This window comes from Arabidopsis thaliana, chromosome 4 (assembly GCF_000001735.4).
Source record: "Arabidopsis thaliana chromosome 4, partial sequence".
NCBI classification, from domain to species: domain Eukaryota; kingdom Viridiplantae; phylum Streptophyta; class Magnoliopsida; order Brassicales; family Brassicaceae; genus Arabidopsis; species Arabidopsis thaliana.
The window spans coordinates 10,459,500-10,480,743 of NC_003075.7; the positions used below are offsets into that span (position 1 = coordinate 10,459,500).

A 21,244-nucleotide genomic window follows, 5' to 3' on the forward strand; every position below is an offset into this window, starting at 1 on the left:
ATCTTTACGTGGCCGCCTCTTTATTCTTGCCTTCCACGATGTAACACTGGTATTTTTTTTTCTTGACTTTTCTATGAGAGCTATATATTATTCATGATTCATGGGGATTTACCAAACATAAAATAAAATTACCGCCATTATTGTTATAAGTTTACATGTTTATAAAATAATAAATGTTGATATTATCTGTTGAAGAGTTAAATACGATGATACAACACGTTTGGAATTATCGTCTTTAATTATCAAAAAAAAAAATCGGTCTTTCATGTTTTAAAAAGATTGCAAGATGCTGAAATCTAGTTCCGGTCCGGATCACAAGTTCCAATTTTTGTTGGATATAATTAGAGGGAAACAAATTCAAGTTGTTTGGAAAAAAAAAGGCGAAAATAAATTCAAATTGTTTCCCTCTGTAGAACTTTTAACTTGTTGCATAATGGTAGGGATTAGGGAATATGCGATTTTTGAATATTAAGGAGATTGTTTATATTTGTTTTATAGAAAAATATGTTTAAGCATAATTTTTAATTTGTTCCTGCAATCATATTTAAAATTAGTTTATCTTATTCGATTTCGGATCGTCCACCTAACGAACACGACTAGCTAGATTTACTTTACAATTGTATATCTAATTTTTTTGTCCTAAAATATTTTTGAAACACGATTTTTTTTACAAGCAAACTGCAAATACTTTACATACGGTGAGTTTGCTCTTCATCCGTATAAATGATTGTTGAAAAAACACTCATATTTTATTAGCATTAGGGAAACGAAGAGAAAATTTTATAATCGCTTAATCTAAATGGACCACCAAACATGTTAACGTGTAAAAAAATACAAGAAGATCTCAAATCATTATACCTAACATTCGAGAAATCTCGAACATCACCGTTTAAAGTAAAATTTAAAGTTACAATTTAAAAATAAAAGAAATATATAATTCTCACCAAGCATATACTAAAAGCGAAAAAAAAAACGAAAATTGATAAATATGCTGGGATAATAAAATTGAATTGGCAGCTTTCAATAGCTTTCTTGGCTTTGAAGCAACACAAATAACCTATGCGTGTTGTTGTTGAGACTTTGTTCTCAAGATACCTCCGAACAAAACAAAAGCTTTAAGCTTAAGCTTTCGATTTGTCCTATTATTTCTTTCTTTTTTGTTTATTTAATTTGTTTCTGAACTTGCGTTAGATGAATACCACAGCTTCTTCTGGCAAATCAAGAGCTTCTCATTGGCTGATGCAGACTCTGTTTGTTCTTTACGGCAACTCCATCTCAGCTCTTTAGCAACAGAAGCAATTGAATCTGCGAAGTAGCTCGATTCGCGTATAATCGCATACCCGCTAGGACGTAAGATCCTATCCATTTCCAGCATTACATATTTCATATCACACCTGCCCAAAGCCGGACCATTACATATCAGATCATCAATGGATTTTTAAAGACCTAAGCTGTGATATCTCTGTTCTATCATTACCTCTGGCTTTCAGATGTAAACAGCCCATCTACGTGAAGAAGATCATAAGTTCTTGGATACGTCGAAAAAGCTTCACACCTATGAAACAACAGACCACATTATGTATGCGAGCTCAAGTGTTTGAAAGTAGAAAAAGATTAGGTGGTCGAGATGAATTTACCAGTCATGATATGTTCCGATCAATCCACGATCAAACACAACGGGAAGTGTGTTTGCAGCATAAGAAGAGACGACATTCATGACCCACAAAGGATCATTGACCAGAGCAGCAGCCAAACCTCCATAAGCAGTGTTCATATCCATAACATTCCGAATTTTGTCAGAACCAATCGCGGGTAACAGCTTCTTGTAATGCTTAGCCCTTGTTTTCCATTTGCTATCATCATGTTTAAACACGTTACCATTTCCTCCAGGAACATCAGAGATTCTTTCAGGAGTTGTGTGTAATCTTTCTGGCCACTTGGGAGTAGATTCCAAATCCGTCTTCTTTAGCTTAGGGCTTGGAACCACAACGCAAGGGCGTAATGGTGTATACCAAGCAGAATCTGGCTCAAGGCTGTCGTCACATTTTGGCGGGTATGCATCAGGGTCGTTAGACAACTTGTTATAGCATAGATTGTCTGGAGATTTTTGCCAGACTGCGATATCGTCTTTCTTGGCATACATTTTGAAGCACATTGAAGATAACAATTCCTGCAGCTTCTCGTAGTTTGATCTCTGCTCTTCAATGGTTGTGTCCCAACCTTTCCAACGGTTCTCATAGTTGACTGGTGGACCAGATAAGACCCAGAAGCCACCAGGTCTTAGGATACGGTGAACCTCCAGAAGATATACTCCACCTGAGAGAGACAGGAAAGAAACAAAGGTTGTTTAAAGATATACTCACCTGCATTTTTCGATGATCAAGAAGATTCAATATAGCAATTCAATTGATCAAAGCCAGTTAAATTACCAAATTCTGTCCACGGAATAAGGCATCTTGAGCAATGAGCCATATCAAATGAATTTGAAGGGAAAGGGAGACGTTGAGTGGAAATGATGCCAAGAATCGCAGGAATTCCACGTTCTAGAGCAAACTGGACTTGAGCTTCGTGATTATCCCTCGGGGCGAGTGATACCGTGAGGATACCCCGGTCCAACAAATCGCCTCCCCAGCTCGCAACCTTAAAAACAGATCAAGATCAATGGAGTTGAAGAAGAGAACATCTAATCCGATATTTGCCAAAGTTATATTCTACAAAAATATAAACTTACCCCACAACCAGTGTCAATGGCTGTGCGTATAGTCCCATCTTTCATTTCAGGGATCAAATCTTGCATCAGATCGACATAGGCACTGACTCCATGTGGAAACATTGTACCCCCACCAGGAAAAATGAACTTTTCACCCTCTTTCCTTAGCCAATTCTGGTTAGATTTCTGCTTGTTAATCCAATCATATGGCACATTCCTGAAATCAAATTACCAACTTACTTCAAATAGCTGAAGACAGGAGAGATTTAGAGATACAAGTAATTAAGAGATGCAATCATAAGGTTGAGAAAAGGGACAAACATATACCTGTACCAACATTCGTCTTTGCTCTTTGGCCATCTTATCGGTGGCTTATAGCCATCAGGAGGAGGAACCAGACACTGCTTTCTATCAAACACAGGAGGACAATGTCGCTCCATGAAAGTAAGCCTGTGAGTACCATACTTCTTCCATTTCTGAACAAGCAAAACGAAATCAAAACATTAGCTACACTTTTTCCAAATTCAAGCACTCATACCACAAAAATCAGCAATTTGAATATACCCTTGGATCAGTGCAAGGAGTGTAATCTTGGTAGTCACTGCTACATTCCGAGAAAGAAACAGATTTGACTTGAAGAGAGTCATCAACATCTAAGGAAGAAGATTCAGCTTTTGCAACATCACTAACTTCAATTATGTTCTTCCCACAATACAACCCTCCAAGATAGAACGAAAGTCCACAAAGAAGAATCAGTAAAACTGTCTTGGGCAAAATCCTTGAACCCTTCTCAGCTTTCTCGTACTTCTCATCTTTATACTTCATTGTTTTAACAAACTCCTTTTCTTAGAAAGTTAACACCTACAAAATTAGCAACATGAGATTGAATAAATAAGTCAGTAGACAAGAGCAGCAAACAAGCTTCTGCCATTAATGAAAAAGTTAGAAAATAGAACTTTATTTGGTTAATTCATTGAATAAACAAATGATGGGCCAAGTGTTACTATTTGACAAATGAGTATTTCGAAAGTTGAGGAAACAAAGGATGTATAGAATCGAGATCTAAAAGGAACAAACAACATTGCCGACAATAATAGATTGTTGCTTTAATGTAATCTCACATGGCGTTTTGGGACCCAGATTCGACCGCTATAACATGCTCTCACATTTGTCCATCAAAACTCGAGAACAATAAACAATGAATCGATGAAATAACAATAAATGCATACACATGAATGAATCTCTATTTAAAGTCTTATTCACTTTCGCATTTAAAGTCTGAAAACAAATCTGTACCCAAAAAAAAAGCTTGCAGAGAGACAGCTAAAAAGCATAAAGGACTTCAAAAAAAAAGTGTAAGATGAAGAGAATTAGCATTAATCATTACTTGCCAGAGACGGAATCGTCTTTAATCTTAAATTTCACCAAACAAACAACAAAATGTAATCAAAAACAATGAATCTGGAATTGTGCACATACACAAAGCGAAAAAATCGAAATGAATCCAAATTCGAAAACTATATACTGGAGATTATCCAGATTATTCCACAGATTTGCTTACAGGAGATTAAGATAGAATTTGTTTATACGGAAGCAAATGCTATTTGAATCAGTGACAAATGAAGAATACGAAACAGAGAAAGCAAAATTACGAAATCCAGATCTGGTTTTTACCAAAATTCGTCGAGCTTCATGAAGGAAAACAAAACAGTAAACTCGATCTGTGCATATATAATTTGATTATAGAGACGAAAGGAACGTAGAATTTACCCTAGATTCTTTGGAGTAAGCGTCCTCTAAATTCTGAGTTTCAGATTCAAAGCGCGATTTCCGATTTCGAATAGTCTCGTCGAATTCCTGAGAAGAAGATATTCCGATGACCGAGAGAGACTTTTAGATTCTTCTCTATCTAACGAATTTTTGAAGACGAATTGAGAAAAAAAAATGGACGCGAGAGAGTGAGATAAGGAGATTTGCAGAGAAGCTAACGTTAACATATATAGCTTCCTTCTGCAATTTTTGGGTGTGCAAAAAAAAAAAAATATTTATTTATTTTATCGTCCATCTTTTTTTCTTTCCGTTCACTCTCTGTCTCTCCTTTCGTTTTCTATCTTTTTCATTTCTTTTAAAATCTAACTATTATTTTCACATAATTACACTATTGTTTTGGTTTTATTTAATTATTATTTTTCATGAATTTTATTTGTTATTGAATGTTGATGAAACAAAGAACAAAATAATAGTCACATGTTGTTTCTTTGTTAATAATGATGATGGAAAAATCGTTTTCTATTGCAAGATATTTATTTTTCAGTAGGTATCATCACTAAAATATCTAGTACTAATATAACAATTATGAGAATTTTAAAAAATTGTTATAGAAAACAAATCTGTGAAAATTCGAAAATTCTATAAATTGATAGATCCTCCACTCTAGAAAATCGTAAAAGATTATTATAGATTGTAGTTCCCGGAATTTTAGGTTTGTTGCCAAAAAGTAGCAAGTTGTTTTTCCTTTTACTAAAGTCACCAATCGTTTTTTAGAGTTCTAATTTAGATTTTTTAAAATTTATAAATAAGTAAAAAAAAAAAGAGATGAAAATGGAACCCACCACCGACAAAACGATTCACCGTCGGCGTCACGACTATCCTTATATCAATCCTCCCATGCAAATACCCATATTTCCCTATATTCTTGGAGTGATGATATAAATTACTTTTTTTTTTTTTTTTACATTCCACAATAGTTTAAAAAAACAAATCACATAAATTAAGATTTCAAGGCTCGAGTTTTTTTCACTTTGTTTTCAGTTATTATTGACTACTTTAAATAGCAAAAATACGATTTAGTGTATAATCTTAACTAAAATATTCTCATTCATCAAATTAGCTCTTTATGTTTAATTTCCACTTCCTTTGGTTACACAACCAATAAAAAAAAGTAGGATTGGATGAAAATCGGAACAACGTTATAACAAAAAAAAATGACTATGTTAACTATCTGATTAACCACAATATATGAAAATAACACGAAAATATTAAAAGATTCCAAATTTAATTAATTAGTTGAAGTTAGCCGAGTTTTAGTCGGTGGGTTTGTCACTTGTGAATTCCACGACAAGACTGAATTATTATTAAGTGTTGACTAATTGAGACGCGTTTAAATTTAATTCCTCTTCCAACAGTATACTACTGTATTTTGCATATTCCATACTGTACTGTTATCTAGCTATTTAAATTCATCGTCGTACATAGTGTAGTATCGGTCTCTTAGCTAAAGAAATTATATTATTGGAAGGAATATAATTAGCACTTATATAAAACCGGTCACTTGTGTATGTTTTTTTGTTTGTATCTCAACGTGGAATTGGAAAGTTTTTGTCTAGTCAAAGTAAGAAACCAATTACTACTAAAACTGAAGTATATAGGATCAGAAGTGTGAGAAGTCATAACGTAATTTGTAGTGTTGTGTGACTTAAGAGCCAAATACTTTTGAATAAGTCTAATAAGTTGGAAAATGGAAACTCACCTTCTCCCATGTGGAATCTGTTAATGGTGCATCATCTTCCCATGTGTCATTTAGGTCTTTTACACCAATCTCATCACTCTCTTTTCTTAATTAAAGAATACTCAAAAACCATATAAAGTATGAAAAGTTGAAAATGTAGCAATAAAAAAAAATTCTTGTGTGTTCGGCTGAATTACACCTGCTTTTTTTCCTTGAGGTTTGATGTCAATCATAATTGCAAGCAAGGCAATGAATTCCAACAAAAAAAAATTGTGTTCATACATTTCAATATCATATTATTACATCAACATTTATTTATTTTCTTTATCTTTCAAAATGTTGCCATAGAGGTGCATTTACAATTGATGTATTAGAGCATGGAAAATTGAGATGGAAGATTGTTATACCAACAAAAGAAGTCATGAATGTGATTCTACTTCTCCCGTAGTTACCAATGGTCATCTAAAATTTGTCATGAGCTATCAAGGCACTAATATTAGCTTAATAATAAATTCAAATTATGTTCTTAATCCTACTATTCACTAAAATAGTTAACTTGTCACATGATTCTAGTTAGAGGAGCAGAAACAATTGAAGGATTTCAGTGTTTGCACGGTGAAGTTTTTGGTTGATAAGAGTTCATAATCAAACACTTATGTTTCACTCTTCCCAACTGACAAGAACACACATTGAGAGAAAAAGGCATTCTTCACTAAAAACTTTTAAAAAAAGATATCACAAAACGAGTTTGATATTTTCAAGAAACCAAACAAGAGAACCTAATATGCTTAAATAACCTTAAAAGACTTCAGAAAAGTTTGGCATTAGTTAATTCTACCAAAACAAAAGTCTACAAAAAAAAAGAGTGAGAGCATCATCAGATGATGATGATTATGACTCTCAGTAGCTTCCAACATGTTGTCTCGGTAGTCCTCCTCCATAACTCCCCGTCGTGCCTCTGTAAGAGCCACCCATGTACTGCCCTTGCTCTTGCGGCTTAGTAGCGCCTGGACACTTTGCAGAAACATGACCACTGTTTCCACAGACATTGCAGCTAGTAGTAGCACCACCACCACTATAGTGATTCCCAGATTGACCCGATTGATGCGCATGTAAACCGAAATCCCTTCTTTGGACCGATGAGGGATCTCTGGTTCCTGAGCTTCCTATACCAGTATTAACCACATCAGCATTGTAATCGGATCCTTCTGGGTTAATGGGAAGAGAATTTGCATCTCTGGTCCTGAGTTTATCCATAGCACCTAACATAGTCCTGGTATCTGCTGAATAGTTTAGCTTGTCCACTTTCACAACTGTTGCTTTCACACGCTGTTCGTCGCTGAATGTTTCTTCTTTTACCTTCAGCTTGAAGTTGTACTTGGTAAAAGCAACCTTACGGATGATATCTTCGAATTTTTCCTCATCCTTGTGTTCATTCTTCACATAATACAAATCTTTAGCAGATATGCCCATTATCTCTTCACCAGCCTCCTGGAATGCTGTGACGCAAGTAAGATCTGTATGGTCCTGTATCTGAAGCTGCAGTATATACCTGTAGTCACATTCATCAACGCTTTTATCACACTTTTCGCACCGCCATGTCCCATCTCCATTGTCTGTTACCTTTTTGCTGCATGGACGATCACCGTTCATGATAGGACAAGCTGTGTAGCAGAAGTTATCAAACTTCAAGTATAAAATTGTGGCACTGACTGTGATCCAGTCTGGTTTTTCGGAGGTTCCTAGTTTCTCATCTTTAATTTGAGATATTGTCTTACGAACATCTACTTTGCCACTGCCGGAAAACTCCCGAGATAAGGAGATACAAGGGACACTCTTTCCTTCTCTCTCAAACCAGTTCTTCAGTTTCTCAGCTTCAACAAAATCTGGGTCAATGAACAGCTGACTTGATCCAATGGTGCTCACTGTCTTTCCATTAAATTCACTAATCCTGCCCGCCTTAACAGCAAGAACCGGAAACACACCAGAATCACAAAGACTTTGCAGCCTTTGTCCTTCTGCATTGCAGAAGTCACCCCACATAGTTACCTCAACACTTCGGCCTGACATATCCTTCAACTGAAGTGATCTTTTCGGTGTTGCAGTTCCGTTTTTCCTCGTTATTGTTACAGTAGGACTGATAGATGACACAATACCAATTACATCAACGATGCAGTTATTCTCCATGCTCTCAATATCCCCAATGGTACGGAAATGGAACTGATGGCGCGGAATTGCAGCATCCTCTTCATAGCATTGTTTTATAGTTGATGCATTATCCAGCATGATCTCGTAATCATTTCGAAGATGATTAAAGTTCTTTTGTGCAGGCCGCAAACTTCCCCTCGAGATAAGATAAAGATTACCAACAACAATCTGGTCATAGAATTGATCAGCCACAGCGTTAAAACAAGTAACACGTATTTCTCCGCCATCAGCATCAAGAAGATCAAAGTTGAACACTTTCCCTTCCCCACGGGGATTACTGTATTGCTTAAGTGCTGCTTTATTCGTGACTCTGGCCTTGATGGTCCACCTACCTGAATATGGACTAAGAGCATTAACTGGAATTATCTTAGGAGGTGCTTCATTCCTAGCCACTGGTCCCCTGTTTGCATACATCGGTGGTGGTGGTTGAGGCTGATGAGGATAACTTGTTGGAGGATCACGAGCATAGTCCTGCCTAGTGACTCCATTACCTGAAGACGGATTGCTGTATGCCCGAGTGGAAGGTGTTGTTGATGCAGGAACACTAGAACCAGTACCACCAACCTGAGGTGAAATAGCTGCATTACTTCTCCCTGGCTCGATATTGTTTACTTGACGGATACCACTACCTTGTTGCTCAGTTGTATTAAACTTAATACCAGAATCTGCTCCACGTTGATCATTATGCTTTCCTCCTGGAACAGGATGCCCGATAATATCAGAAATCTGTTTTAACACCTCCAGTTGCGGAACAATAACAATCCTGGCATCAAAAACAAAACTTTATAAGATTATGTGAAATTTTGGTAATGTAGTCTCTAACATGAAGCAACTATCATTGGCTATATATCCAAACTTCAAAATCATGTTCACAACCAATTACCTTCGACCCTTGATGACATCACCGACGAAACGAGTAAGTCTAACAATAGAACCGGGTTGAAGAGTCCCTTCTTTGACAAGATTGTTGAGATCAGTTCCTAGCATTCCTTGATGCAAGTATGTCCCATCAGATAACACCATCCTAAACCTCTCTCTTGTTGGATCTTGTTGAGCCATAATCTGCTTCAAATCCGTCACTTGCAACACCGGAATCATATCTGCTTCAGTCGTCACTTCTCCATTCATTATCTTCCCGATTGCTCCCGCCGTCAAACTTACCTCCATCATTACAGATTGACACTAAAACCCAAATTCAAAAGCGTTACAAACCTCAAGAAAATTTGGATAATCAGTAGAAGCAATTCGAGATTCGAGGAGGAAAAGGGTGAAATCTTTATAAATGAATTCAAAATTGAGGAGACGAAAAACGATTTGTTTGAATTGACAGAGACCAGAGGTTGAAGAAGATGAAGGATTTGAGATTAGCCCCTAGAGTGAAAGGTGGAAACTTTACGCTCCCTTTGAGAGGGAAACTAAAGAAGGAGGGTTTCAAGAATTTGGAAATCACAATCGAGCCACGATTTGGTGTTATTACGGATCTACCCCTTCACAAAATTCCCTTACAAGCTTCGTTAAGATGTAGACTGGTAAGGCTCAAAGCACATATATAGGCCCATTTGAAGGCCCAAAATGGCAAGTAAACGAACATATTACGTGGAAGACGTGGCAAGTGTACTGCTGAGTCAGCAATCTCTCTCCATCACATTCACATTGATCAACCCTGTCCGAAAAAATTATTTTATTATTATTTTTTGTTGTAATTGCATTTAACACACTCGCATCATAGTCAAAGACTCAACGCGGAAGGGAAAAAAAAAAAAGGCGCAATTGAAAGAAAAAAATTGATAATCGGTAAGATTTGATGTCCCGGCGTCCGTCGTTTTGATCACCGTGAGAAATGGATTCTTCGAATTGTTGTTCTGAGTAAAACTCACTCACCGTCACCGGAGAAGAAAGTGTAAATGGATTCCGAAGAAACGACGTCGTCGGTAACGACTACAAAGAAGCAAAAGAGGGTTTTCTCTTCGTTAGCTTTGCGATTCCGTACAGTGATAGTTTTCTCGATCATTAGCTTCGTCGTCTTGTCGTTTCTATTAGGAATCTTAGTGATTTTCATCGGTGAATTGTGGGTTTATTCTTCTTCATCTGCTTCTGCTTCTCTTCATTCTCGCTGCAAAATTGTTTCCAGCTGTAAGTTTAAAGCTTTGATTCTATTTACTTTATCATCAATTGATTGCAGAAATTGATAGGTTTCTTGTGTTAAATGATCTCACTTCTAATGATTGAAATGGAAAGTCTTCACAATGATTTTGGGGGTTTTGATAAAGAAACTGATGTTGGTTTTTTACCGAATTGTGATGTAGCTGTTGATCTTAGGTCTTCTAAAGTGTGTGGCATTGGACTATTGAACGTCAAAGCACAACATGTGTTTTACCCTTTTGAGAGAGATAAATTCAGATGTCGTTATGATTACTACTGGGCTTCTGTCTTCAAGGTTGTGAGCTATTTTACAGCAATTTTCTGTCTTTTGTTTTTCAAACTAGAGCAATTTACTAACTCCATTGTATATCGTATTCACAGGTAGAGTATAAAGATAACTTAATGGGTCAAACACGGTTAGCGTTTTCAGAAGCACCAAATGAAGCTCTTCCTCCTGAGTGCAGACCTAACTTTGGTGCTGCATTACTTACCAAAGATAACTTCAAGGTAAGTTTTTTGACTATATTGACTCTCGGACTTGATATCAGTTTGTTTACTGTTCTGAATCGCAATATGTTTTTGTTTGTCCAGGTTAATGAGACTTACGATTGCTGGTACACATTAGGGATTCCAAAGATAAAGCTTTATCGGGATAGCTTTTTCGGTTGCCAAGCAGATGATCTTTCTTTCACTGACATTGCTAAGCAATACTCTATTGTGTAAGTTCTTCTGTTTTCTCTCATTATTATACATTTTTCATTATAACTAAACACATACAAACTGTAATAGCACAATGATTGAGGTCGAAGTGATATACGAATGTTCTATCATCTGTTTAGTTTCTCAGTCTTGCCTTGTCCTGGCATTGTTTTTTTACAGAATTGATCCTCTTTCATTGGTTTTTTTTCAGAATCTCTAAACTTTTACAGTCATGGCTTAATGGAGAATCAACACCAAAGTACTGGAAATATGATGTGATCGCTGGCATTGTCTCTGGCTTCGCAACTTCCATAATCACAGTCTTCATCATAAGGATCTTAAGACATGCAAAATCTTGGTTCCCTCAAGCTTGTTGTTCAGTTAAGAGACAGTTTTCTAAGGTGAATATATTGGTACAAGTGAAACGTGCATGTTTGCTTCTTGTTTACTTCTCGGTTCTCGGATGGATGGCTACACAATACTTAAAAATTCTTTTTCCAAATGCTTAGGAAAAAACATTACTTGAGAGTCAGTGAGTATGTAATGATTCGTAGACAGTTGTGTGATGTAATCTTAAATCATTTACAGAAAAAGAAAGCAATACAGAGAAACAGCTTTAAAGTTTGAGGATTGATTTGACAGCTAAAAACAATCTGTTTTACCAACCAATTCTAAAATGCAAAGTGATGGATTCTTCTACAGGCTTTTACGGATCTCGGAAACGAACAAAAGTTTTGGTGAACTACGACCTATCTCATATGATGGAGGATCTTACAACTCTTGTTAAGAAACTTCTGATGGAATAGAAGAGTTACTCTTCTTCTTGATCAGCTTCTGTGTCGTCAATGTCCTGAAGATGAGAAAGAGCAACTTTTGGCTTTTTCGGTTTCGAAGAAGCTTCTTCTTCCTCACCCTCGTTTCCATCCTCAGAGTCCTTTCTTTTCAGATCCTTGACATCTCCTTCATTGCTACAACTCTCTGGTTTCACTATTTCCGTCTTTTTCTCATTGTTCACCTTAGCTTTCCTTGCTTGCTCTTCACATTCTTCAAGGAAATTTTGCGTTTCTGCATTACCCGCAACATCAGCTGGACTCTTCCCAGCCTTAGTCGTAGCTCTGACGCTTGCTCCTTTCTTAACCAAGTACTTGACGATTTCAAAGTGAGAACCTTGAGCAGCGTAGTGAAGAGGAGTGAGTCCCTTGCGAGTGATAGACTTCACAGAACCACCGGCAGATAATAAAGTTCTCACAACTTCCAAATGCCCCTTTTGAGAAGCAAAGTGAATCGCACCCATGTCATCTCCTGCTGCAGCACCAACATCAGCTTTGTTCTTGCATAAGTAGCTCACTACCTCGTTGTGCCCTGCCCATGCTGCTAAATGTAGTCTATTTCCCCAAGAGATCATGATGTTAAGGACAAAAAAATGAACAACAAAAGACTGCAATGAACACGTAAAGTAGATCAGATCTATCATTGCTCTAGCTGTAATCTACAAACCATCATTCTCCTAGCAACCAAATCAAGTGTGACGAATCAAAATGTAAAACCTAGAAATAATGTTTAGCATTGAATAAAGTTGTATAAGCTGATACTAAGGTTTTAAGAACCCTAATTAAGGCCGTAGCAAATTACATTCAGCAAACATCGGAAAATTTGTAGTCAAACAGAGAAAAGCGAGTCGAGAGAATTTAAATTTCATGATCAAGCAGAAACTAAAATCGAAGAAGATTGATTTTGCGAGAAGAAAGGATACGGAGTCCGAGAATGCTTATCCCTAGAATTAACAGCCAAAGGATTAGAGCTGATAATAGATTGAACTGCTGCTAAATCACCGGATCTTGCCGCGGAGTGAAGATCAGCCGATGCTCCTCCTCCTCCTCCTCCTCTTCCGCCGCCGCTTCTGCCTGCCATTTTTGTTTCCTTCAGAGCTCCTTCGCCGTCTCTCTCTATTCAGCTGAATTCGTACCAGTGATTATGGCGGTTCGGGTGGTCTAAACGGGTCGGTTTTAATTGCAGAAATTTTGAGCTTAAGCCCAAACTAAGCCCAAATTAGGCGAATCATCTCATTCTCAGCGGACCGTTCCCGGTTATAAATTATAAAATTAATAACGTATGGTTAGCGAGTTCTTACGAGTTGAAAACGGTCAAAATGGTAAAAGCAAAAGTAAATGATAATGTTACTTAAAAAATGGTTACTTCATAGTTCATAAAATTATCCACCAAACACACAGTTTTTCAAATAAAAATGTGAAAAAATCATACAATTTATAGCTTACAAATTACTACATTTAGTTTCCCATAGTTTAGTTGGTCCTAGTATTTTTAATACATCACCTTGTAAATATAAATATGCATAATGCATGTTGTTAGCATAAGAAAAAATTGTCTTTTAAAACCTCTATAGGCCAGTTATAAATAAGTCAAATATCACATTAGAATTGTCTTTTAGGATGTATTCATGCAATGGTGGCAAACGAAGAGAGTACACTCGTGTCTACTTTTCTTATATATATAGTTATAAATAAATTAATTAGTCATGGCTTTTTATTATCATTATTTAATACTTATAAATTCCAATTGGTTTCGGACGATGCATTTTGACTGATCTGTTCGAATACAACATCTGTCGGAGGTAAATATGACAATTTCATAAATGGATAATTAATTTTCTTATAAATGTTAAATTCATTGATAAAGAAACCAAATGTTTATGTGCAAAGGTAATACCGTAGAAAGACCACTCGTTTACGTATCGATAATACAGACAAGATCGAGAGCTAGTCGGATGTTGTATATTGCTATACTGTCTATCTTTTCGTTCTTTCCAATTGTAATAGATTAATTATTACTTTTATTTTTCATAAAGTCGATCGATTAAATTAATTTGATGTACTTGTTGTTGCAAGTAACAACGTAACTCAAGTTGATTCATAGTACTTTTTATAAATTTACATCGACAATCTAACAAAACATATAATATCAGGAAACTGAAACTTCGTGAGTCATGCCTAATGTGAAATCAAAGATAATTTTGGTCAATCATTTAATAAGAGTGCATGATGACATATATTTTTTTATGTAGTAAACTAGTTATATTGTATAAAAACAAATTTATCCGAGGGTTTTATTTGTGACCAAGACGGTGTGAACAAATATATTTTGAATGAATCGCAGAAAAAGTAATAAAAAAATAGAATGAAAATATGAGAAAAATAAAAATATGATAAATTATCAATATATCCATGGAATGTGATGCAATTCATGGGACAAAAAGATTAGGTAAGCCGAAGGATAAAGGGATGAGATTGCCACCTTTGAATATATATATAAATAAGTCCAATCTTCATGGGAAGGTTCCTCAATCAATATTTATCGCTTTTTACACCATTCCAAGATTTCAGATCAGACTATATAAAAACAGAAAACATTTTGTCTTTCCAATATATACAATATTAAACAGCAAGCAACTTGCACATAATTGAAGTTATGCGTCCTGCGTAGCGTGGTGATATCATATGATTGATCCATACTAAAATTATATATATTCGAAACATCTTGCTCGTTATAAATTCTATTGACGATAATATATTTTGTGTGTTATTTCGATATTATCATTTAAATCCCGGTTCATCAAATAATTGTATTCAGTGAGCAAAACAACATATTATAGTTTTACATGTGATTTTGAAGGAAAAATCTTGGACTATTTTATCATATAATCAAATTATAAACCTCTAAAGAATTTCTAAACCAATAAAGTTTAATATCACAATCAGTTTGAACATAGTGTTTATTTTTACATTTCTGTTTTGACCCATAAATTATTTTTACAGTTATCATTTATGCAGGCCTGTTATTAATTATAATACTGCAAATCTCAAATTCACAACCAGCCAAATTCATCATAGTCATACATACGTGTTATCCTTCCAATTATGGCCTTCTGTATATGAAAAAATAATATAAACTCCAATCAAAAGGTCAAGAACAAAACATATAAATTGACAAAACAAATCGATACATGGATAATGGGGTTATTGGATATATTGTAGCCAATTCTATACGGATAGGGAGCCCTACGTTTCCACAAATATATTGGGATGGATATTAAAGCATTTTAAAAACTTACTGAAAATAAACATTGAATATTATATAGTCAATCAGCCATCGTCATGGGGTTAGAATAAAACAAGCACTCCTTTCAAGTTGATGCTTTGTTTTAATCAAACGTCATGATCCCAATACTAATATTCCCATTTTAACGTCACTTAATAACGTAATTAAGTCAAGATAATTTACGATTGATTTTTTTAGCATAAGTTTAACCTAATCTTCAAATTATGTTGATAATCCCCGCTTAAGTTCTTCTTTATTTTAATCAAGTCTACTAAAACTAATAATGTATTATGACTCGATTGCCTTGATAAAAAGGTAAAACTGAAAAGCACAAGATTTTCTCTTCTCCCACCTAACTTTTGGATTTCTCTATTGTTTTTCCACAAGGAAGACCTAAATTTCTTAGTTTAATGGATGATTAATTGTTTTGCCAAAAAAAATAATATCACAATGGCCAACCATGATAAAAATGACTGAAAAGAAAAAAAATCATTCTATGATAATTAGCTAAAAGCCATTTGAGCACCAAAATATAATCTACAGCATGTATTTGTAAATAATTAGTACGATTATATGGATTTGATTAAGTAAGAGAAAACATTTATTCAAAACGTAACATAATTATTTATTAATGGATCATATGTGTGTTATTCACGTGGTTGTATAGTAACGTTATTGCGTGAAATTCATTTTATATGCATACTTGTTGGAATTCAATACGTACTGCATAAGTGCATAGATATGCCAATATTCAAGTGCCAATGATGATTGTGCCGTGTTCCTACCAATCGTTGTGGATGAGCATATATACCATCCACTTACGAGTAAATTAAAAAGAGGCAAAAAAACTATTATTGGTTTATCTTAAATCGTTTCATGTAATTTTCATAAGATTCGTCTATCAGAATCGAATCTTATTAAAGGAAACCACTTAAGAAATATTAAAATTGAGTAGACAAACTAAAATATATAGCACTCGTAAAATATAATTAAGACAAGGAGCAACATTATCCAGTTTTCTTTATACATGGGATCTGCGGGAATATATGCTTATGTTCTGGAAAAATAATGGAGTAATTGAGTTTTATAAAATTGCGTGAACCTCCAAAATCAATGTATCAAATTCAGATCCACATAAAAGTTATCAACATAATCAAAATTATCTTTCAATTATATTAGTGCTTCCAAATTCCTAGTAGTCTAAATATCTTGTTCTTTGACAAAAAAAAAATATATCTTGTAGGTTCGGCTTTGAGGAATCTAAGAAAATTACCGGACCCAACTTAAGATATATTAGTATTTAGTGACGTGTAAAACTAATACCATAAAAATAAAATCAATTATGGTGATTTAGTAGAATATAAATAAAATAATGTTAAGTAGAATTTAATGATGATTTATGATATGGCCAAATGAATTAACTTATAAAATAGTTAAAAAGTTGTTTTGTTTAATAATTGAAGAAAAATTAAGAAATTATTTAATAGATTGGTAAACTAATTTATCTAAATATAATTTTCAAAAATAATATAAATGATATAAAACTTTGGCTACCAAAATTGAACTAGTCCTCTTTGGGTTGGTTTGACTGTTTGAGAAAATTGCTTCTTACAGTTTAGCTTTGTTGTCTATGCTTGGCCTTGGCTGATCGACAAAGTGATTCGCATAATCGCATCTTTTGGATGCAAAGACAAATAAAGATATACTCCAAAAGATGCGACTATAACATTCTTTTCAATATTAACGCTACTTTATCATCAACATAAATTACTTAATCAACAAAACATGAAAATAAGGAACAAAGCTCGAAACGCAACATGCACTACGGAAAAAGAGGAATTAAAATGAACATGTCTACAATTTGTCAGTGAAGTTTTGGATGTTTCTACTATGATATGGCTTGTTTCATGCCTACCATATGATAAGTGTTCTCGTGATTCTCGCTTTATTTTTGCATTTTTTTCATTTGTTTGTAAATCACTTATTATTGTTGTTTTTCATTTTTTTTTTCTGCGTTTGGCGTTTTACTGGAACTTTAAGTTACAGAAAACATGAATAGGGAAATTTGTTAATATGTAACTAAGGTTAGATATTTTGTAAGTGACGTAATAAGTAAACAGATTATTCCATATCATTTGTATTATAAAAATATGAAAATTGTGGTATAACAAGTAATTTTTTAAAGTTTTTTTTTCAGTTGTTTTATGTTGCTTTCCAAAAATATATTAACACAAAAAGGAGGCAAAAATAATCTTTAAGGAAAAAAAAAACTTTTTTTAGGAAATTTTTGAAGAATTAATAAAAATAAAAGACCATTTTTCATATTTTCACTTAATTAAATTGGCTTAACTCTGCAACAAGTGTCGTCATCAGTCCTTTTAAAACACCTTGTATCTTCCTTTTACCAAATCCGCCATTGAAGAATAAGAGAGAGAGAAGAGAACTACTCAGATATAAAAACCCTAGATTTCTTCTCTTAAAACCCACATCGAATCTCAACTCAGAACCAACAATGCTCCAACCTTTCTCTTCCTCCTCTGTTTTCTCGAGAATCCTCTGGACTTTCTTGGTTTAAGAAGATTCGTTGTTGAATCAGAGAGAAAGAAAGCATCCATTTTTCTATCATTGCTTGCTTGCTATGGAATTGGGTAAATCTCGATTCTACTTATGTTGCAATTGCTTTTCTCCTGTTAGATTTTCCGATTATTCTTTAGCTGGAAGTGATTATCCAGACGCCATCTCCATCACTTTCAATTGTATTCCTATACCTTCTTCTGAAGATTCTTCGTATTTCTCGATTCGATGTTTATAAACTTCAAATTCTCTTCCAAATCTTGAAACGAATTTCTCCCAAAAATCTCTGTTTCTTCACAAAAAAACAAAAAAACAATGTTGTGTGCATCATCTTCGCTTGCTCTTTTGGGTCCTCCTTCTTCAGCTATGGTGACTATGGCTTCTTCACCAGTGTCCAGATTTGTTGGATTTGGTCATCATACTATTCTCAGGTGATTTACTCAATCTAGTCACTTATCTTAAGTTCATGTACTTTGTGGTAGATATTTCTGAGGTTTGTGTTCTTTGACGATCCTCAGGTATGATAATGATCAACGTCTTCGTCGTGGTTGTTCTTGGACTGGAATTGAAAAGAAGATCCCTTTTCCTCGGAAGAAGACTGCCTCTGCTTCTGCTTACCCTCTCTTTCGCAGTCAGCATACTAAAGACTCATCAAGACCCAAAAATTACAAAGAGGTTCAAATTTGTAATCCATAATGATTCTTCCCTAAATCTGAATTCATGATTGTTGTTTTGGTTTTCTTAAGGTTTTCTCATGTTGCTGTTTCTTGATTTACTTCATTTACAGGTTACTAAGTCAGCCAGGCAAATGTTTGCTCGAGAGATCTCTATCCAATCGAAAGACAGTGAAATTTCGATTGCAAAGGTATATAAGAAATTTCTCTTGTTAAGGTATAATCTCTGACTCTTGGTGACTTGCTTCACACCATTATTCAACATGTTATGACTATGACTCTTAGAGAGTTTCTATTATTAGGTCTGATGACTGATGCTTTTGGTAATAAAACACATTTGGTGAAGTTTTCATTTATGTCATATATCATTGAAGCTTTCGCTAATATACTTGTGGAAAATGGACTCACAGGTTCTCTTCTACATTGCTGCTGAAGATGAAGCCTTCTTGGCTGTTAACCGAGAGAGGGATGCTCAGTCACTCATGAAGGAGAGGGAAAGTGTACAAGATCAGTCTGATCCGAGTGAGACAGACTCTGAGGAGCTATTGCAGTTAGATGGAAAGAGTATATCTGAGTGGGTGAGTGAAATAGATGCAATTTCCAAAGAAGTAGAGGCAGAGTTAGTCTCACGAGATATCGGCTGTCACTTGGTTCAAGTTCTTGAAGCTGTAAATACAGTTCTCTTCGATCTGAGAGGCTTCAAGAGGACATCTATTACTTTAGACCCGGAGAATTCCTACCTTCACTCTGTACTTAACTGTAGATGCAGCACTGGTAAGAGTCTTTCTTTAAGCTTTCTCAGTAATCATTTTTGTCTCTAATCTTTAATGAATTTTGTTTTCTTCCATGTGCAGCGTTTCTGATTAGTGTAATATACATTGAAGTTTGTAAGCGCCTGAATGTACCAATTGTTGGATCTCCAGTTGGGGAAGATTTTCTGATTTGGCCTAAAACGGAGTATCCTGAGGAACTCTTTAAAGCAACTTCAGGACAGAGCTTGTTCTCTATTGTCAATGGAAGGTGTGTTGATGATCCTGGATCAATGGCATCAGACTTAACTGCAAAATCACTTCAAGACCTCGACATGGCAACAAACAGAGACATTATAGGGATTGCTCTAGCCAATTTGATTGTAAGCCCTTATCACTTATAACTAAACTACAAATCATTGACTCCAAAAGATTTCATATTGAAAGAAATTATATATTGTGCCTTTTGATCATTTTCAGAGGCTTCACTGGAGACGTGCTTCTAAGTCATCCCATGGACTTATGCTGACTTCTCCTCTTAGTCAACTTAACAACATCAGTAGTTCTAATTTCCCATTGTTGCGGCCTCAAGATCTTAGGTAAAAACGTTTTTCAAAAAACAAAGATCTTATAAACCCTTTAGTATTATTCTCTGCCTCACATTCGGTTTCTGCTGATCGAAGGTTGGCTATTGCGGCTGCAGAAAGGTTGTTGATTTTGCAACCTCATAACTGGGCACTTCGCAGAGACCTTGGTATGATGCTGTACTACGACAGGTACAGTAAACTTAGATTTAAATCCTTACATTAAGTGGTTCTTTGTTGCTTGTCCCGGTTCTGTGAGTATTGGTCTGTTTAGTTTGATCAAATAGAAAATCTTGAATTGTTGAGATATGGTTTATTGTGGAGCAGGCAATATGGAGAGGCGGTACAAGAGCTGAGCATATGTATGGCATTTGCTCCTCCTGAAGAAGAAGCTGTGTTGGAGCCATTTGTAGAAAGACTTCATCTCCTTCGTCTCATATCTTCATTGAAGCCTCTTGGTTCTGATCGCTTGACCGTTCCTTGACTTCTCTCTCTCTCTCTCTCTACTCCACTTGTAAATTCACTCTCTTTCTTTCTCTGTTGTGTGTTTGAAGAACCTTTGTAGTAGGAGACATGGAGCTTTTGTTGTTTGTTGTAACTCTACTAGACTACTACTGTTGTTTTCTAATCAGATCTAATGGATTTGGGCCTCCAGCTAAATTTTGAGTTTCCCGTGAATCCATATTTCAAGGTTTTATCTATTTGGGCCTCAACAGCTTAAGCTTATATAAGACGAGCCGATTCGATCATGGTTTAGTGACAACTGACAAGTGTACTTGCTAAGAACCAAGTAACCGAATGAGATTTGGATTTTTAGAAATGATTTTTCAGTTTTACTTTGGTTCAAACCGAAAAAGTAAGCCCCGATCGCATTCAATTATCCAAACACGATAATCTTGCTCAATTCTACTCTTTTAACTTTGGTCCTGTCTGTTTAAAAGCTAAAGAAGATTGGTCCCTACCAAAAAAAAAAAAAAAGCTTAGAGGATTTGTTTTTTGATTTTTTTGCTAAATTTTGCTTAGAGGATTGGCTGGGACTTTAAGATAAAGAAAGAAGAAAAAATTACAGTTACAGTTTAATCAATCGACTTAAATCATATAAACTTAATTTCAATAGATAAGTTTGTATTAGTTTAGCTTGAAAAATAGAAGTAGTAAAGAGTTCGATATTATCTAGAAAACTACAACGTAGGAACAACACATAAACATGTGAATTGTGCATGCATAACCCCAAAGAGTGGCAATATCAATTATCAAATATGCAACACTTGTACCATTAC

General features: G+C 35.1%; 5 protein-coding genes and 1 long non-coding RNA gene across 13 annotated transcripts; 3 read left to right on the forward strand and 3 right to left on the reverse strand.

The window, feature by feature from the left end:
- Positions 1–741: 741 nt before the first annotated feature.
- On the reverse strand, positions 742–4,807 carry ERD3 (S-adenosyl-L-methionine-dependent methyltransferases superfamily protein). 3 transcript variants are annotated; one of them, NM_118031.4, is made up of 8 exons: positions 4,481–4,807; positions 3,275–3,571; positions 3,038–3,186; positions 2,732–2,927; positions 2,430–2,640; positions 1,638–2,316; positions 1,478–1,555; positions 742–1,394 (listed from the first exon to the last, which is right to left on the reverse strand). In NM_118031.4, the coding sequence occupies exons 2-8, from the start codon at positions 3,533–3,535 to the stop codon at positions 1,166–1,168; spliced, it is 1,803 nt and encodes a 600-aa protein (NP_567575.1). In that variant the 5' UTR covers positions 3,536–3,571; positions 4,481–4,807; the 3' UTR covers positions 742–1,165. The 3 variants fall into 3 exon arrangements, with proteins under 3 accessions (NP_567575.1, NP_001329718.1, NP_849408.1); NM_001341325.1 differs by having other exon boundaries at positions 796–1,394; positions 1,478–2,316; positions 4,481–4,739; NM_179077.2 differs by having other exon boundaries at positions 796–1,394; positions 3,275–4,502.
- A 2,100-nt stretch (positions 4,808–6,907) lies between these two features.
- Positions 6,908–9,830, reverse strand: AT4G19130 (Replication factor-A protein 1-like protein; the record flags this gene model as incomplete). Of its 2 annotated transcripts, none has more annotated exons than NM_001341326.1 (2): positions 6,908–9,189; positions 9,310–9,830. In NM_001341326.1, 2 exons carry the CDS (start codon positions 9,594–9,596, stop codon positions 7,119–7,121), a joined length of 2,358 nt encoding a protein of 785 aa, NP_001328660.1. In that variant the 3' UTR covers positions 6,908–7,118. The 2 variants fall into 2 exon arrangements, with proteins under 2 accessions (NP_001328660.1, NP_567576.2); NM_118032.2 differs by having other exon boundaries at positions 6,978–9,189; positions 9,310–9,593.
- Positions 9,831–10,164: 334 nt separating this feature from the next.
- On the forward strand, positions 10,165–11,891 carry AT4G19140 (exopolysaccharide production negative regulator). The gene is made up of 5 exons (NM_118033.3): positions 10,165–10,559; positions 10,733–10,863; positions 10,950–11,075; positions 11,160–11,287; positions 11,479–11,891. Exons 1-5 carry the CDS (start codon positions 10,331–10,333, stop codon positions 11,774–11,776), a joined length of 912 nt encoding a protein of 303 aa, NP_567577.1. The 5' UTR covers positions 10,165–10,330; the 3' UTR covers positions 11,777–11,891.
- AT4G19150 (Ankyrin repeat family protein) lies at positions 11,832–13,243 on the reverse strand. Of its 2 annotated transcripts, NM_118034.3 has the most exons (2): positions 13,021–13,243; positions 11,832–12,652 (listed from the first exon to the last, which is right to left on the reverse strand). In NM_118034.3, exons 1-2 carry the CDS (start codon positions 13,176–13,178, stop codon positions 12,079–12,081), a joined length of 732 nt encoding a protein of 243 aa, NP_193650.2. In that variant the 5' UTR covers positions 13,179–13,243; the 3' UTR covers positions 11,832–12,078. The 2 variants fall into 2 exon arrangements, with proteins under 2 accessions (NP_193650.2, NP_001119012.1); NM_001125540.1 differs by having other exon boundaries at positions 11,900–13,227.
- On the forward strand, positions 12,629–13,044 carry AT4G06875. Its single transcript, NR_142050.1, has one exon. It is a non-coding gene; the product is annotated as an other RNA (long non-coding RNA).
- A 4,441-nt stretch (positions 13,244–17,684) lies between the features above and the next one.
- AT4G19160 (transglutaminase family protein) lies at positions 17,685–20,713 on the forward strand. 4 transcript variants are annotated; one of them, NM_202844.2, is made up of 9 exons: positions 17,797–18,031; positions 18,322–18,388; positions 18,476–18,632; positions 18,745–18,822; positions 19,042–19,405; positions 19,486–19,763; positions 19,861–19,979; positions 20,064–20,156; positions 20,289–20,640. In NM_202844.2, exons 1-9 carry the CDS (start codon positions 18,022–18,024, stop codon positions 20,446–20,448), a joined length of 1,326 nt encoding a protein of 441 aa, NP_974573.2. In that variant the 5' UTR covers positions 17,797–18,021; the 3' UTR covers positions 20,449–20,640. The 4 variants fall into 4 exon arrangements, with proteins under 4 accessions (NP_567578.1, NP_974572.1, NP_001329835.1 ...); NM_118035.2 differs by having other exon boundaries at positions 17,685–18,388; positions 18,745–18,848; positions 20,292–20,713; NM_202843.3 differs by having other exon boundaries at positions 17,685–18,388; positions 20,292–20,713.
- The last annotated feature ends 531 nt before the right edge of the window (positions 20,714–21,244 follow it).